Consider the following 17,513-nt stretch of genomic DNA (forward strand, 5'->3'; position numbering starts at 1 on the left):
AAATCAAATTCTAATCTATTTCATCTTGTTTAGTTTAGAGAGACTTCCTTTGTGGTGCTGGCAAAACATTTCTCAAATCTGAAATTTTTAAGCTTCTTTTAAAGAATTTATTACATTGCTACATTTGAATGATTAGTGCAATACAAGAGAAAATGTTTCATTTTATATTTCAGTTCAGAGTTTGTTTATAAATGTACAAATACATTGAATGGATATTTTTAATTAAAAATATGGTGGACAGTTATTTTGTGAAAACAGTATTGTGTAATTTTGTAACTGCCTGCCAAAAATCTGAGCATAAAGCCATGGTTTGAAGGGGTCCTGAATAAAGATTTTCTTTTTGTAAATATTCAAAAACTTTGGCTGAATAGGGAGAGGAGACTGAAAATTTCTTGCATTCTGGGAGTTTGAATTTTGGGAGCCAATTTGTTTTGGACTAAATCTGGAAAAATCGTTTGTGTATTGTAGCCAGAAATTCTTTTGGGCTGTCCTTTTCCAGCCTTGTCATTTGTCTGGAATGTTATTTATCGGCAGTAGTTTAACGGCCTTTCAGTTGCTTGTATTAAAAAGAAAAGATCTCCAGAAATGGATCTGACGAGGTCTTGATGTAAGATTAGATTTCTTTGTTATTATTCTCTGGAAAGCAGTAAGAAGGAGAATACTTAACAGTTCTGAGTTTGAATAATGCAGTGAGCTTCTGGTTGTTTCTAAAGATTTCCTTTTGTTAAATCTTGTAGAGTAGTAGAGAGAAATCAAATTAGTATGAGTGGGCTTTTCTGTGGTCAAAAGAAATGGAAATAGAATTGCCCTTTTGGATTTTTATTGCTGGTAGTTAACTCCTTTTTTCTAGCATGTCTGTCAGTAGTTGCAGTTCAGAGAAAAGAGCTCAGACTTTGGGCAAGCTGCTTAATTCTCTAATCTCAGTTTCTTCCTCCTTTCCAGGCGTGTAGGACAATTATCAATCAGATGTTCTGGTGCTGGGCAGCGTAGTCTTCCTCTAGGCCGCTTACTCTGGTACTTAAACATGAGCAACATCAGCACAGTATCTCATCCTCCTTGTTACCCTCTGACTCTGCCCGTCACAAAGCCAGATTTTTGAAACATACTTCATCCTTTGTCTCCTATGCAACTTTTTATGCAGTTTCAGTGAGGTCTGATCTCCCCCCAATCTTCCGTTTGTGTCAGCCCTGCTTGCCATCGCCTCCTCCTGGCCACTTTCAGCGTCTGCTTGGGAGCGTGGTGGCGAATCTACAAGACAAAGTGCCCAAGCAGACGCTTCTGGCCTATGCCACAGCCACAGCAACATCACATCTAAGCCAAGTCTGTGACCTACACCACAGCTCACGGCAGCGCCAGATCCTTAACTCATTGAGCAAGGCTAGAGATCGAACCTGCAATCTCATGGTTCCTAGTAGGAACCAGAAAGTGCATTTAAATGTATACATTTTAAAGACAGACTTGGAATTGGGACTCCACTGAAGAAGCCAGGCTTCAAATGTTGCCCAGTGCAAGTGGTCGTGTATTCACAGTGTGACAGACAAGGAGAGGGGCCAGGAGATGCCTTTGGGCCTGGGATTCTCTGCTTGGTCTGGATCCACATAAAAAGACATTACTCCTTGGAGTTCCCGGCGTAGCACTTTCTGGTTGCGTGTTGCAGTTCACAAGAAGGACGGTTAAGAACATATATGTTAAGGAATTCAGTATAGGAAGGCTATTGTGTTATGATTTATTAAAACATTTCTCATTGAATTTCTTCTCAGCTATTTGTTTGGTTTTGTAGCACTCGTGATTGTATCAATTGGTGGTTGGTTTTGATTCATTTATAACCTTTGCTTACAGACTTCAGCTGAGTTTGCTAAATTCCAGTTTTTCTGTGGACTTTTTTTTTTTTTGCTCTTTTAGGGCCACACCCACGTCATATGGAGGTTATCAGGCTAAGGGTCAAATGGGAGCTGTAGCTGCTGGCCTATACCACTGTCATAGCAATGCCAGATCTGAGCCACATCTTCAGCCTACACCACAGCTCATGGCAACGCTGAATCCTTAACCCACTGAGCAAGGCCAGGGATTGAACCTGTGTCCTCATGGATCCTAGTCAGATTCGTTTCCACTGCACCATGACCAGAACTCCTCCAGTTTTCCTGTGACAGTGTGATTCCTTCTCAGCATTTTAAGTGTCCTTTTAGTTTAAAATTTTAATATGATCTCACATTTTGAATGTGGAGTTTGTAAAGTAAGAGAGGTAAATGTATTTAGGTTGCTTGTGTTGAAACCTTTTTTAAATTAAAAAAAAATTATTTATTTTTTGTCTTTTTAGGGCCACGTTCGCAGCATGTGGAGGTTCCCAGGCTAGGGGTTGAATTGGAGCTGTAGCTGCTGGCCTGTGCCAGCCTACACCACAGCCACAGCAATGCCAGATCTGAGCTGCATCTGCAACCTACACCATAGCTCACCATAGCTCACGGCAACACCCACTGAGCGAGGCCAGGGATTGATCCTGCATCCTCGTGGATACTAGTCAGATTTGTTTCAGCTGAGCCACTATGGGAACTCCTGGGTTGAAACCTTTTTTAAGAATCGTTTTAGGAGTTCCCGTCATGGTGCAGTGGTTAATGAATCCGACTAGGAACCATAAGGTTGCGGGTTCAATCCCTGCCCTTGTTCAGTGGGTCAAGGATCCATTGTTGCCGTGAGCTGTGGTGTAGGTCACAGACATGGCTCGGATCCCGAGTTGCTGTGGCTCTGGCGTAGGCTGGCAGCTACAGCTCCAATTCGACCCCTAGCCTGGGAACCTCCATATGCCGCGGGAGCGGCCCAAGAAATGGCAAAAAGACAAAAAAAAAAAAAAAGTTTTAGTGGGATGTTGATAGACATAAAAAAAATCATAGCTAATAAGCAGTTTCTTCTTGGAAAAAAAGGATTTTTTTTTTTTTTTTTTTTTTTTTTTTGCTTTTCAGGGTGCACCACAGCCACAGCAATGCCAGATCTGAGCCACATCTTCAACCTACACCACAGCTCACAGCAATGCCGGATCCTTAACCCACTGAACAAGGCCAGGGATTGAACCCCCAACCTCATGGTTCCTAGTAGGATTTGTTTCTACTGCACCACAATGGGAACTCCTAAAAAAAAGTTTTGATTCCTGGTTCTGAGGGTATAAATCATGAAATAGAACATTTGAATTTCTGAGAGTTTCCACTGTGGCACAGAGGAAATGAATCCAACTAGGAACCATGAGGTTGCGGGTTCGATCCCTGGCATCGCTCAGTGAGTTTGAGGATCCAGCATTGCCATGAGCTGTGGTCCAGGTCACAGATGCAGCTAAGATCTGATGTTGCTATGGCTGTGCAGTAGGCTGGCAGCTATAGCTCCGATTGGACCCCTGGCCTGGGAACCTCCATATGCCATGTGTTGGGCCCTAAAAGCAAAAAGCAAAAAAAAAAAAAAAAAAGGTCCTAATCCATCCCCCTCACCTTGTAAACAGAGCTCACAGAGTTAGCATGACTTGCTCAGGGTCATGCAGGTGTGCCAGGACAGCGACCACAATCCAGGTTTCCTGATCACTGTTCAGGGAACTCCCTACCATATATTTTCAGTGTTTCTTGATGTATAATTTTCAGTGGAAAGGAGCCAGAAGCAAGTGTTGTTTGTTGACTTCTTTGTGCCACAGTGTATAATTTCATGAAGTAGTGAGTAAAAATAACCTTTAGTCATTGCTTATGAAGGGTTTCTCTTACAGAGTGTCTTTTGAGTTGCTGCTTTTATTTTAACAAGGCATTAGTCATACTTGGGGCATGCAGTGTGTTATAAATTAGGATGGCTCCCTTTATCCCATCTTTACTGTGGGCTGCTACCCTACTAAGGTGAATTATTTAATTTAATCCTCTCAACATTCTTAGAGGGTAGGTAGTGTTATTTCTAGCTCATTTTACATATGAGGAAACTAAAATTTCAGGTTAAGTAACTTGCCTAGGGACATAGATTTGATGGATGTGGTGGGTGGTGCAGTCTCCCATACTGGTTTTTAAAATAACCACAGTGGATTTAAATATTATCAGTTAAATAACAATTACATTTAAGTAATTTAAAATGGCAGTACATTTAGTGTAACACAGGGAAAAAATGGTTCTACTTGGAGTTGAGGAGGAGGTGCCCAGAGGAGTTCAGAAGAAGAAGTGGTAAACCAGTCAGGGTCCTGGTGAGACTTCAGGACAAGGGCCTGGGGGCCACCCCTGTAGTTACCACCAGGGCTTTGTGTCTCACACTGTGCCAGGGCTGAAGATGCTTCTCGGTGAGGGATGGCTTCAGAGCCCCCTCGTGGTCTCCAGGGTGGTTTGTGTTCTCTTCCATTTAGGGTGAATCTTTTTTTTTTTTTTTTTTGATTTTTAGGACCTCAAGTGCTGCACATGGAAGGAAGTTCCCAGTTGAGGGGTTAAATCAGAGTTGCAGCCGAAGGCCTATGCCACAACCGCAGTAACTAGCCATAGCTTATAGCAGCGTCGGATCCTTAATCCACTGATCGAGGTCAGGGATTGAACCTGCATCCTCATGAATACTGGTCAGGTTTGTTTCCTCTGAGCGACAGCTGGAACTCCATGGGTGGATCCTACTTGATGCAATGTAATGACAGTTACGAAAAATTCTTAAGGTCTCCTTGGCTTTATTTCTGAAACTTGATTAGTGTGTTTTTCATGGATGGGTGATTGAAGAGGGTGGGGCTTCTGAATCACAGAAAGGCATTGCCATCCCTGTCCTTGGGTTGTTGGATCATTACTCTGACCTTTGAAATAACTTCTGGAATAAGTATGTTGGGATTTTTGGTTTTTTTTCTTGGTCTACACACATTATTTTGTACAGTAACTCTATAAATTAGGTTTTTTCAACTCCTCTTTATAGGAGAGGAAGCATTTGCAAAGATATGAAGTGATGAAGTGATTTGCCTGCAGTCACAGCTTGTGTGGCAAAGCTGGAGTATGAACCCAGTTCTCCTGACTTGAAGTTCAGTGCTCTGCAGCTGCTCTGAGACCTCGGGCCAGGTCTGGTGATGCTTCCCAGAGCCTTATCACTGCTTTGTTCTATACCTGAAACATCATCACTGGTTGCATGAATTGGATTAAATTAGAAGGATTTGGTAGTCAGGAGATATCTTTGAGATTTCTTAGAATCCAGCCTCCTTTTATTGTAGATGAGGATCCTGGTGGGCAAATAACTTAGCTTGAAGATAGCACAATTTAGAGGGAGAGCTAATGGGTTTCAAGTGGAAGTCAGAGTTTTAAAATATCTCAAAAGCTAGTCCTTAAGCGGAATTTGAGCAAGTGATAATTTTACTTTTTTTTTTTTTTAAAGGGCCACACCCGTAGCATATGGAAGTTCCCAGGCTAGGGGTCATATTGGAGCTACAGCTGCCAGCCACAGCAACTCAGGATCTGAGCCTCGTCTGCGACCTACACCACAGCTCACAGCAATGCTGGATCCTTAACCCACTGAGCAAGGCCGGGGATTGAACCCACATCCTCATGGATCCTAACTGCTGAGCCACGAAGGGAACTCTGACCAAATGATAATTTTAACAGATAAGAGGCATAAATTTTATGAATTAAACGGTTATGAAAAGGAGAAAAGTGAGTGTTTACTGTTCTGTTTCTTCAGCATTTCTGTGTGTTTGAAAATTTTCATAATAAAATGTTGTCCGGAAAAGGAGGAAAGCAGCTTAGCTGCAGATTGTGTGAAAGAGACTTTGTAGTATTAGGTGACTGTGAACTCAGTATAGGCCTCTGGTAGCCCCTGGCACAACAGGGTATTTTCTTAGATGAAGTTAAGAGAAGCTCGGTGTCTAGATGGAGAAAATAATAGTGGCTGGACTCTGCTTGCACACCAGGTCCTTCTAGTCTGTGCCGCTGCACACAGGTATGTGGAGCCTAGAGAAGGGGCTGGAGGTTCTCAGCCCATTTTGGGGAAGAGCAGACTTAGAGAAGCAGTATTCAGGGCGTTATATCCTGGGGAGGTGTGGGTTGAGGGTACTTTTGAGAGTGGAGCTCAGATTAAGGTCAGGAAAGGGTTTATAAGGAAGGAGGTGACATTCTGGCCCCCCTCCCTGAGCGCCCCATTTGGTGTCCTTCAGTCCATCCTCTGCAGCACTAGGTCACTTCTTAGGAAGGACACTTCATCAGTGCTCTGTATCAGAGGAAGGGCCTTCCTGCCGCCCGTCACTTTGATGTTTCCCTGTTCTGGCCAGATCCTGGTCTTCAGGTGGCCCATACTTTCTCACACCTGTGGCCAGACCTCCCTCCCTGTCCCCCAGAGGCGGAGCCAGGGACTCGCTCTCTCCACTCCCATTGCACCTTGTGCATGCACGTACCTTGTGTTCTCAGTAGGGTTTGTAAAGGATTGGACCTGTTCACTTCCGCACCTCCTTCTTCCACTGGACTGTGAGGCCCTGGAAAGTGGATATTTTCATCTTACTCATTTTAGGATGTCCATGTATTTATGCCTTGTCTGACCAGCTTCCCAGAGAGCTGGCGTTGGGCTTGTCATGGCACAGAATAAGTGTTCTCTGACTGTTGAGTAAGCAATGACTTGCTTCATAACTTTTAATAATCACCGTCCTCCAGTTTTTGTTGGTGGTGCTGCATGTGGGATTTCCTATAAATGGCCTCCGAGGTATTTTCCATTTTTAAGAGTCTGTGGTGTGATTTTTAAATAATGTTTTATGTGCCGTATAGAAGGTAAGAGATAGCCGTTGTTTGGTTTCCTTATATGATCTCCTCGTAGATGATCTCCCCGGAGATGTAAAGGAAATTCAAACTTCCTGTGTGGCTGTGAACATATAATTAGCTTTAGGCAGGGCTCCTGGAGCCGTAAATCATGTACCAGGACATCCTGGTGAGAGGTCCGGCCACCCAGACTGCAGCCTTCTCTTCAAATGCAGTCTTCTTTCTGTAAATAAGAGCAGTTATATCTCTGCCCTTACCTAACAAGTAATCCTTTTAAATAAAAAAGTAGCATGTCTGTATATGTTAATATGCTTATAGCTAAGGTTTTTATTTTTACAAGTGTAACAGAACACATACTGATTTAGAGCTGGTGATAAGTTTTCCAAAATCTATCTGAAAGGTAGATTTTATATTAAGTAACATGGTAACTAGCACCTTTAAAATGAAAAGATACTGGTTCAGAGTACTGGCACTGACCCATAGGACAAATAGATAAATCTAAAAGAGGCAGATTGAGCAGTATACTTTTAGTGTTGTTACCTTTTGTTCATATCTTGTGAAATCTTCACTGAGATCAAAATTGCACGTTTCTGAGGAAGCACGTGTGTGGTTGCACTGGAGGCCATGTGGACTGGTGGGCAGGGTGTGGGGTTTGGGTGGTTGACCCAGGGAGAGGTAGATCATCAGCATCACGTGTGAGGGTTCAGAGAGCTGCTGGGTAGGGCACAGCTGGGACACAGTGCCTGCCTGTGGGAGGGCATGGGGCCTTTGGTGTCTTGTCCTATTTTGGGAGCGGTGCATCTATTTTTATGCGTGGTTTTTTTTTTTTTTTTTTTTTTGGTCTTTTGTCTTTTAGGCCCACATCTGCGGTATATGGAGGTTCCCAGGCTAGGGGTTGAATCGGAGCTATAGCTGCCGGCCTATAGCACAGCCACAGCAATGCAAGATCTGAGCCGCATCTGTGACCTACACCACAGGTCATGGCAACTCTGGATCCTTAACCCACTGATCAAGGCCAGAGATCGAACCTGCAACCTCATGGTTCCTAGTCAGATTCGTTTCCGCTGTGCCACGACAGGAACTCCGTATTTTTATGTTTTTTTTGAAGTACTGTTTGAGAAATACATGTGACACACTTCATGGATTTTTGTTGTTTGGGGTTATTCTCAAACAGCATATATTACTTTCAAACAACATAGGTAGAGAAAGAGCTTCCATCTTGTTTTTGTGAGGAGAGCTGCTTTCACTCCCCAACACCTTGATTCTACTGGACTAGAGGTGGTGGTGGGTGGTGACGTGACACCCTCGTGCAGGGCCCAGGGAGGCAGCGCTGGAACTTCCACACCCTCCTTTCCCCAGCATTCAGGCCAATAAGCCCTGCATAGCTGTGGGGCCTCTTCCTCCACTCTGTAGTATCCCCCTGCCCAGGGCCAACAATTCCTGCTCTTTAACCAGCAGGGGGCCAAGGCCTGCCTGAATTACCAACTGTTTTGGAGGCTCTTTGCCCTATTTAATAGGGGTGATTTTAGAAAATCCTGGAAGCTTTTTTTAATTGTCTCAGTGGTTAGTGGATACTATAGATATTTAATAGGTAAGGGCCCTGGATTCTAGACTCAATGAAGTGGCAGTCCTGCAAAATGAAAACATCCTTTGATTTGTGCAACTTTGGAATATCTACTGAATATCATGTGGATAGAAAAAAAAACTCTGTTGACTAAGACTATGCACCCGAGGCATATGGAGCTTTCCAGGCTAGGGGTCAAATCCGAGCTGTAGCTGCTGGCCTACACCACAGCCACAGCAGCGCCAAATCCGAGCTGCGTCTGTGACCTACACCACAGCTCATGGCAATGCTGGATCCTTAATCCACTGAGCAAGGCCAGTGATGGAACCCACATCCTCATGGATGCTAGTCGGGTTTGTTAACCACTGCGCCACAATAGGAACTCCCATATTCCTAGTATAGTCTTGCTTGAACATTTGTATATCAAAATTCATGTTTTATTATAAATTATTTTTATATTATAGTCACCATACTATATAGGTATTTTTAGAAAGAACATATATAATAGGTTATCTTTGGGTTTCATTTCAGTAGTAAAGGTGTGCTTACATATTTGTTAGAGAAAGGATGCTTGGGTCCAGTGTGGTTGAGGACCACTCATCTCAGGGAATCTCACAAGGTTTCAAGCCGCCAGTTTCCTGGACCAGTCTGCATCTCAACACCTTTAAAGCTTCTGCTGTGCCTTTGTCTTTTCTCAGTCTCTGCAAAAGCATAGTCCGCTTTATCTTAACAGGCACTTTAGTGTTGGGATCTACTCTCCAGAAATTCTGGTTTGATGTCATTAGGTTGTTTTATATATATTATATATATATATATAATATATATAAAATAGTTTTATTCAGAAATAATTCATATGCCACACAGTTCATCTACTTAAAATATAAAATTAAGTGGTTTTTGGAATATTCACAGGCTTACCATGATCACAGTCTAAGTTTAAACTGTTTCATCCCCGGAGTTCCCGTCGTGGCGCAGTGGTTAACGAATCCGACTAGGAACCATGAGGTTGCGGGTTCGGTCCCTGCCCTTGCTCAGTGGGTTGACAATCCGGCATTGCCGTGAGCTGTGGTGTAGGTTGCAGACGCGGCTCGGATCCTGCGTTGCTGTGGCTCTGGCGTAGGCCGGTGGCTACAGCTCCGATTCGACCCCTAGCCTGGGAACCTCCATATGCCGCAGGAGCGGCCCAAAGAAATAGCAAAAAGACAAAAAAAAAAAAAAAAAAAAAAAAAAAAAAAAAAAAAAATAAACTGTTTCATCCCCAAGAGAAGCCTGTGTCTTACTTAGCAGTTAGTATCCGTGTCTCCTCCCCCTTGGCACCCTCAGATGTGCTTTCTGTCTTGGTCTGGGCTTTTCTGGACAAATCATACAAATGGGGTCACACAGTATGTGTTCCTTTGGGTCTAGCATCTTTCATGTGGTGCAGTGTTTTCAAGGTTCATTCCTATTGTACCAGGGATGCTCAGGTAACTGTTCATTGGACAGATATACTACGTTTTATCTAGTCTGTTGTTAATTCGTGGACATCTGAAATTGAAACAAAGTTAGCTTATATGCAGAAAGCTGTAAACAGAGAACTGTGTGATAATGTGTATCCAGTAAGTAATAAATGCATGCTAATAAGTGAAAAACTAAATGCCAAGGAAGAATTCTGTCATGGTTTAATTGGTAGAATTTTTTGAGGTTGTTTGGGTTGTTTCCCTTTTTTGGCTGTTATGAATAGTGCTCCTGTGAACATTTGTATGTACGTTTTTATGTGGACAAATGTTTTCATTTCTCTTGGGTGTATACCCAGGAGTAGACTTGCTGGATCACATGGTGACTCTGTTTATCCATTCAAGGAACTGCCTTCCAAAGTGGCTGCACCATTTTGCATTTCTGCCAGCAGCTTGTGAGGGCGCAGTTACTCCACTTCCTCTCCAACATTTATTACCATCTGTCTTTTTGATTATAGCCATCCTGGTGTGTGGGAAAGGGTGGTTCATTAGATTTTTAACTCTGGGACGGAGACAGCAGCAGGAAAGGGACAGTCTGTTGCTTGTCCATGTAACTTTAAATAGATTAAAATTAAATAAAATTTAGGTTTCAATTCTTCAGTCATCCTAGCCACAAGTGGCTGTTAGCTACTGTATTTTGGGCAGCACAGATAGATACAGAACATGTTCATCATTGCAGCCAGTTCTCTTGTATAGTGCTGATCTAGAAGAAGTTAATTTGACAGCAGCTGGAGGGGTAGACAGGGAGTGGTAGAGAGTCTTAGTGTAGGAAGGTGTGTAGGCATGGAATTTGGAGAGGAAGGAAACTTTGGGAAACTGTTTACAAGATACGAGACTTAGAAAAGACAAAAAAAATACGAAGGGAAAATGAGAAGGAATGGTTCTTAGGAACTTGATTTTTCTGTAGTACTTTGGCTTAATGGAGGCGGGGTGTGTGTGTGTGTGTGTGTCCTGGTCTACTTCCTTCATTCTGTAGGTGAGAAAAGCATAGAGTTACTGGTTGGCAACATGACCACACTGCACATGTTGTAGGAAGCTGCTTGCATCTGTCTTGGTCATTTTCAGCTTCCTGTGGGAACAGTAGGAAATAGGTGGTGAGCTGAACCGGAGGGAGTGCCTGCTCTGGGGAGAGGGCCGGGATGGGGCAGGAAAGTAGGCAGAAGGGCCGAAAGCGATTCGAGAGGTGATTGGGTCATTCCAAATACAGCATTTTTTGGAAGGAATAAGCAGGAAGTTGGGGAAGGCTGGAGAGAAGACTTGCTGTGTTTCAGTTGGTGTTAATAACAGTGTTCTTTTCGCTCTGAGGCCTTATCACCTGGCGGAGCCCCCTTCGCCCTGTCTCACTGTTCTGCCTCCAAACCAGTTAGTACAGTTTGTGTTACGTCAGGCAAGATAAATATGGAACATTTGAGCACAGTCTGGGTAAATGTTCATTCAAGTTACTGGAATGAGCTTTTTCTTTTCCAAACAGTTATTCTGTAAGTTTCTCTTTATTTTTATTAGTGTGTAGAAACCTTCATAAAATAGAACAACCTCTTTTTTGTGCTCAGTATAGTTTCTCAGAATCATCGTACATAAACTTCCTTACTTGACGATAGGCATTCATTTTTATTAGTTTTATTACGTACTTACCCAGACATTCCACACATGACATTACTGTAGAAACTACTCTTCTAGCTCAGCTAATAAAGAGTGTTAAAGGGTTTTTCTGGCTGCAGTTTTGTGTGCTGCCAGTGTTATTCCTGGTGCTCTAAGCTGTGTAACAAGTCTGCTCCCTTGGAAGGAAGGTTTGCTGTCATGGTCCTTACAGGTGTGGAGAATGCCCTTCTTTTCTGAACTGAAGATTGAGGTTTATGTTCTCATGAGGAGTCTTGACACTTTCTCTTGATAAAAGAGATATACTGGGAAATATATTTAGATCCTGAGTGTTGGAGTTTCTGGGCTGTTCTGCTGGTTTATGTGGGGATATCACAACAAATATTTGAAATTAAGACTGTGCTGGGTGATTTGGAAAGTGTTAGCACCCTTAGAGACCTGCACAATAGCTAATTCCCGTGCTGGGGTGATTGATGCTTCACTCCATATACATTGTGTTAGCCAGGCCTGTTAGAGAGCTCAGATACTCTTTTTACTGAGAGAACTACAATGTGCAAGATAAGTTCAAATTAGTAATATTCAAGAAGGAAGCCTTGAAAATAGGGTGCTTTCTCATTAACAAGTCTAAGAATTTTTCATCCTTTATTTTCTGTAGCGACATCTAGCTTTCACACATTTTTATTTTATTAATTTATTTATTTGCTTTTTTACAGCTGCACCCGCGGCATATGAAAGTTCCCAGGCTAGGGGTTGAATCAGAGCTGCATCTGCCACCTACACCACAGCTCACGACAATGCCAGATCCTTAACCCACTGAGTGAGGCCAGGGAATGAACCCAAAACCTCATTGATCCCAGTCAGGCTTGTTACCGCTGAGCCACGAAGGGAACTCCTAACTTTCACACATTTTTATTTATTTCATGGTAAAGTCCTTCAAAAACAAATTTCTTAAAGAGCTTTCTTACAGTTTTGTTCTCCATATAATACCATTTCTCTCCACAGGTTTGCTTGTAAATGCCTCACGAAGACGCAGCCCAGAATGAAGAAGACAAGCAGGAGTGTTGGCTCAGTGCCTAAAGTGTCTGGGATCAGCAAAACGCAAGCAGCAGACAAAACGAAACCTGAAAACAGCTCCTCAGCATCTTCTGGAGGCAAACTCGTGAAACCCGGAACAGCAGCAGCATTGTCAAAGGTATTCACATGGCATGTTGAAATGTGTGATGGATTTTAGGAGGAGTGAGTCTTAATATTATGTGTGATTTATTAAATAAACATTATTTTGGATTCATCCTCTGCTGGTGGCTTTGAAGACAGTTCAGTGTGGTGGACTTCATTTATCTTTCTTCTGTCTTAATGAATAAGACAGAGTAGCAGGTTTGCTTGTGAGCAAATGGCTGTGTCTGTGCTCTAGCACCTGCCTTCACAGGAGCTTGTGGATTAAAGGATGGAGAAGAGTCATTTGCATGGACAAGTAAAACAGAAGAAAAAGTCAGGTCCCCTGGGAGAGCAGGAAAGCAGCGTAAGCAGCTTCAAATAGGAATATTGTTTCTAGCCCGAGAAGACTTAATGAAAAGAGCATGTGTGCTGTGTCTTAAAGTATGGCCAGTATAATGTTCCTGAAACCCCTAAACAGGGGGTCTTTATTCCCAGCTACCCCGTTACACTATTACCATAAACTGTTCCTCATTTTCTTACAGCAGATCCAGTATTAACCCCATTTAAAATTGGGTGATAATAGTTCAGTTAGAGCACAACCAGTTTTCTTTGTACTCTTTCCCTGAGAGGCTGGTTTAGTTCTCACTAGAGAGGATGGTGATACGTTAGACCTTGGGCTTCATGAGCAGCTGGTCCCAGGCTTGGTGTTTGCTTTCTAAGGCTGTGGTTAGGATGAAATGAGGATATATGATGGTGGATGGAACAGGGCCTGGCACACAGCAGGGGCTTTGTGTATGAGCTAGTAGCATTTTTACTAGTTAGCTCTAGAAACTTTCCAGCTCAGGATTGCTTCCCAACAATAACAGTCTACCCTGGGTATTTTCAGTGTCTGTGTCAAAATGACTCCAGGCCATTTTTCTGCTGGTCAAGTCTTAAATTCACTGGACAGAGATCCGCACGATCTTCCTCCAGCCTTTCTCAGACCAGAATTCTATTTGTTCTTTGCTTGCCTTTTTTGGGGTTTGCTGTTTTGCAGTAGAAAACCTGGAGTTTCTGCTTGTCCAATAGGGAGAAACCAAGCAGTACTTGAAATGTGATCTGTTCAGAAGCCTTTTGTCCAGGAGGGGCTTTGACAGATTGTGACTTAATTATTTTAAGAAGCACCTTGCAGGAAGGGCTGATGAGGGACTTCCTTATATGTGTTGAAAGATCTAGCAGGAAATGCTGGTTTTTCTATTCCAGGGTTGCCGAAACTGATCTCAGACTTACTCCTTGGGCTTGGAGATGCCATGAGATTCCCTTCTTACTATGGCCCTGACTGTACTGGGTGTCATCCCACGGCCTGGGGGTGGTGCCAGGGGTAGACCTTTGCCCTTCTTCTGGTAGTCTGCATCAGCACCCTGAGCAGCTTCTTTGGTGCCAGCACTGCCTCCCTTGTCTAAGAGAGCTGGTGTTTTCCACCCTAGCTGGTTACTCAGTTGCTGGGCTATCTTCGGAGTGGAGTACCTGTGTGCCTGGGCCACACTCGACTTAGAGTGCTGGAGGAACAGGTTGAAGTGTTGACACACAGAATGTTGCCTCCTCCTCGCTGCTGCCAGCATCTTGGGGGTTCGCTGGACTGTGCCCTGAGTGTCTTGTCTTCTGAGGTGGGGACCCTGAGTTGATGGCAGTTTGTTCTTGAGCAGTGAGTACTTCTTCATCATAAGGCAGAGTGGTGTCCCTGCCGTGTGCCGCTACCCATGGCTTGGGCTCTACAGAGTTGGCTGATTTAAGTAGTTCTCTGTGAGTGTGCTTGGATGGGAGCAGTCATAGAAGAGGTGAAACTATTTGGGAACTCTTTGCCTGGACTGAAGCAATGGCTTTTACTTAAAAAAGAAAAAAAATGTCATTGACTAGGAATTGGAGTAAGATGATAAGGAAAGAAGAAAATAGTGAAAATGATAGAAAAAATTGGAAAAATCAAAAAGGCTTGGAGAGCCTATTAACTTAAGTGGTATTTTATTTTTCTAAGTTTCCATATTTCATGGTGCTTCTTTAGCATATTGTCACCTCCCACACCTCATTCCTGTAACTGGTGGAACATTGACAACCAGCCAGATGAATTGAAGCATTTGGCTCTTAATCATTTAGACACCACATACACATACTCATCCACCCCTGTGGACACCCACACACACATGTGTGTCACAGCACAGGATTCATGTGATACTTCCTACAGTGACAGCATACTTGCACATGCATTTCTTTGCCTCTTATTTCAAATATTGTTGGTGGCCAGATCTAGTGAAGTGTTGGTAAGGACCCTTTTGATTCTGAATGGAGCTTTTGTAAATATGAAGAAAAGCACTGGTGCTCTTCACAGCAACTTTTGAGGAAATTGTTCCCATTCTTGTGAGTAGCAGTAACATCTGGCTTGGGCCTCTATGTGGGTCATTCTTTGTCACAGCAGCAGAAGGGGTTTGTCTTTCAGGTAGAGATGGTCTGCTCCCTGTCTGCATCTCCCAGGTATTCACAGTTAATCCTTTAGAAGTAATACTTTTTCATTGTCCTGTGGACACATTTTTCTAATAATTGAGAGATGAGAATTAATAGGCTGCATTTACTTCAGTTAGATTTTATCTAAATAATTGATGACTCTCAATGATGCTTTGTGAGCATACCTTTTTGGTGTGAAAGTTAGTTAGCGGTATTATTGAGCAGTCCATCTCTGAAACTTGCAAGCTAAAATTTTACACTATCTCAAATTTCGAGGTGAAGATGTGACTGTGAAACTTGGACATTACCTTGAGAAGTGTGTATTCTTTTTTTTTTTTCCCCCTGCTTTTTAGGGCTGCACTTGTGGCATATGGAAGTTCCCAGGCTGGGGTCGAATTGGAGCTGCAGCTGCCGGCCCACACCACTGTTACAGCAACACCAGATCTGAGCCAAGTCTGTGACCTATACCACAGCTCATGGCAAAGCTGGATCCTTAACCCACTGAGTGAGGCCAGAGATCAAACCTGTTTCCTCATGGTTACTAGTCAGATTCATTTCTGCTGAGCCACAATGGGAACTCTGAAGCATGTATTCTTGGTTGTAATATTTCAGGATTTGTATCTATGTGTTTTTACCAAATGCTTTGCATTTGCACCTTTTATGAAAAAGTAAGCTAAACATCTATTCCTTTATCAGTTTCAGTTTTTTGGAATGTTGCTGATGGGGGATGTTTATGTGTGGGAATGCACATGTATTTATAGAATTGTGTAACAAATATTAAAAGAAATAGGGAAAAATAGCAGAGCCTACAAGTACCTTCATGTAAAAGGCAAGCTGGAAAGTGCAGAGGTTTTTTGTCTTCTTATTTTTTTGCTTTGTTTTTACTATTTTGATGAAGTAGGACATACATACAGAGAAGTTCACAGGTCATCTGTATTGGGCTTTGAGTCGAAACGTACCCCAGGCCACCAGCCAGGTCAAGAAGCAGAGCCCGCCTGCACTTCATTGAACCCTCTTATGCCCCCTTTGTCACCGCCCTCTTCGTCCTCTCCGGAAGTTAACTGCCACTCTAACTTCCAGCCCCAGGGATTCATTTTGCCAGTTTGGGATCTTTACATAGATGTAATTGGATGAAAAGTTTTGTTTTGTGTGTGTCTGGTCTCTTTATCTCTGTTTTTTTGGTCATGATACTCATCTCTGTTGTTGCCTATAGGAACAGACCCACCATTTTTTATTGAAGTATAATTCATTTACAATATTGTGTTTATTTCAAGTGTTCACCAAAGTGATTCAGTTATATTACATATATATATATATATATTTTTTTTTTTTTTGGATTCTTTTCCATCATAGGTTATTACAAGATACTGAATATAGTTCCCTGTGCTCTACAGTAAATCCTTGTTGATTATTTTATGTGTAGTAGCTTGTATCTGTTAATCCCAAACTCCTAATTTGTCCCCTCCCCCGCTTCCCCTTTACTAACCAGATTGTCTTCTATGTCTATGAGTCTGTGTCTGTTTTGTATATAGATTCTCATGTAAGTAGCTCCTCCTCGATGACTACTAACTGTGGAATGACTGCAGGTCATTCACCTCCTCTGCTCTTGATGGACATCTGTCTAGGGTTTCCTTTGGGGCTGTTGAGCATTGAACTGTTATGAACATCTTTTTTTTTTTTTTATTATTATTATTATTTTTTTTTTTTTTGGTCTTTTTTTTGGTCTTTTTTTTTTGTTGTTGTTGTTGTTGCTATTTCTTGGGCCGCTCCCGCGGCATATGGAGGTTCCCAGGCTAGGGGTTGAATCGGAGCTGTAGCCACCGGCCTACGCCAGAGCCACAGCAACGCGGGATCCGAGCCGCGTCTGCAACCTACACCACAGCTCACGGCAACGCCGGATCGTTAACCCACTGAGCAAGGGCAGGGACCGAACCGGCAACCTCATGGTTCCTAGTCGGATTCGTTAACCACTGCGCCACGACGGGAACTCCTGTTATGAACATCTTTACACATGTTTTTTGTACACACGTGCACCCATTTGTGTTGGCTCTGTAACCAGGAGTGAAATTTCTGAGTTGTAGGGTAAACAGCATTGATCTTTAATAGGCAGCCAGTCATTTCCCAAAGGGGTTACCAGTTTAAACTCTTTTTGCAGGGTTGGGGGGGGGGAGGGAGGGGCTGTGCCCATGGTATACAAAAGTTCCCAGGAATCAAACTTGTGTCATAGCAGCTGTCTGAGCCACAGCAGTGGCAATGCCAGATCCTTAACCTTCTGAGCCAGTGGGGAACTCCTTGCATTACTGTTTTCATTGTAGCCAGTCAAGTGTGTGTAGAGGGTTCTAAAGTGGCTTTAATTTGCATTTACATTGTTATCAGTGAGATTAAGCACCTTTCCATGTCATATTTTTATGTGTTTAGTGGACATTTAAATATTTTCTGAAAGTTCCTATTGTGGCTCAGTGGTAGCGAACCTAACTAGGATGCAGGTTCAATCCCTGGCCTTGCTCAGTAGGTTAA

At 42.9% G+C, this 17,513-nt stretch overlaps 1 protein-coding gene across 28 annotated transcripts in view; it reads left to right on the forward strand.

Annotated features, from left to right (window-relative positions):
- SPECC1L (sperm antigen with calponin homology and coiled-coil domains 1 like) overlaps positions 1-17,513 on the forward strand; it is a 131,326-nt gene that overhangs the window by 14,918 nt on the left and 98,895 nt on the right. For 17 of the 28 annotated variants that reach the window (XR_014826002.1, XR_014826003.1, XR_014826004.1 and 14 more), the window contains one exon: positions 12,369-12,558. Coding sequence is in view for 19 of the 28 variants with exons in the window: in XM_021073797.2 (XP_020929456.1) it covers positions 12,406-12,558 (153 nt within the window). In the remaining 9 variants the exon portion in view is untranslated. Of the gene's footprint in view, positions 1-4,389; positions 4,564-4,896; positions 5,037-12,368; positions 12,559-17,513 lie in introns of all 28 variants that reach the window. The other 11 variants (XM_084993897.1, XM_084993903.1, XM_021073799.2 and 8 more) reach the window with 3 other exon arrangements.

The sequence above is a fragment of the Sus scrofa genome, chromosome 14, assembly GCF_054392235.1.
Source record: "Sus scrofa isolate SSC_HxYL_T2T_F1_AM1 chromosome 14, Sscrofa_HxYL_maternal_Yorkshire_Landrace_v2.0, whole genome shotgun sequence".
In the NCBI taxonomy this organism is placed as follows: domain Eukaryota; kingdom Metazoa; phylum Chordata; class Mammalia; order Artiodactyla; family Suidae; genus Sus; species Sus scrofa.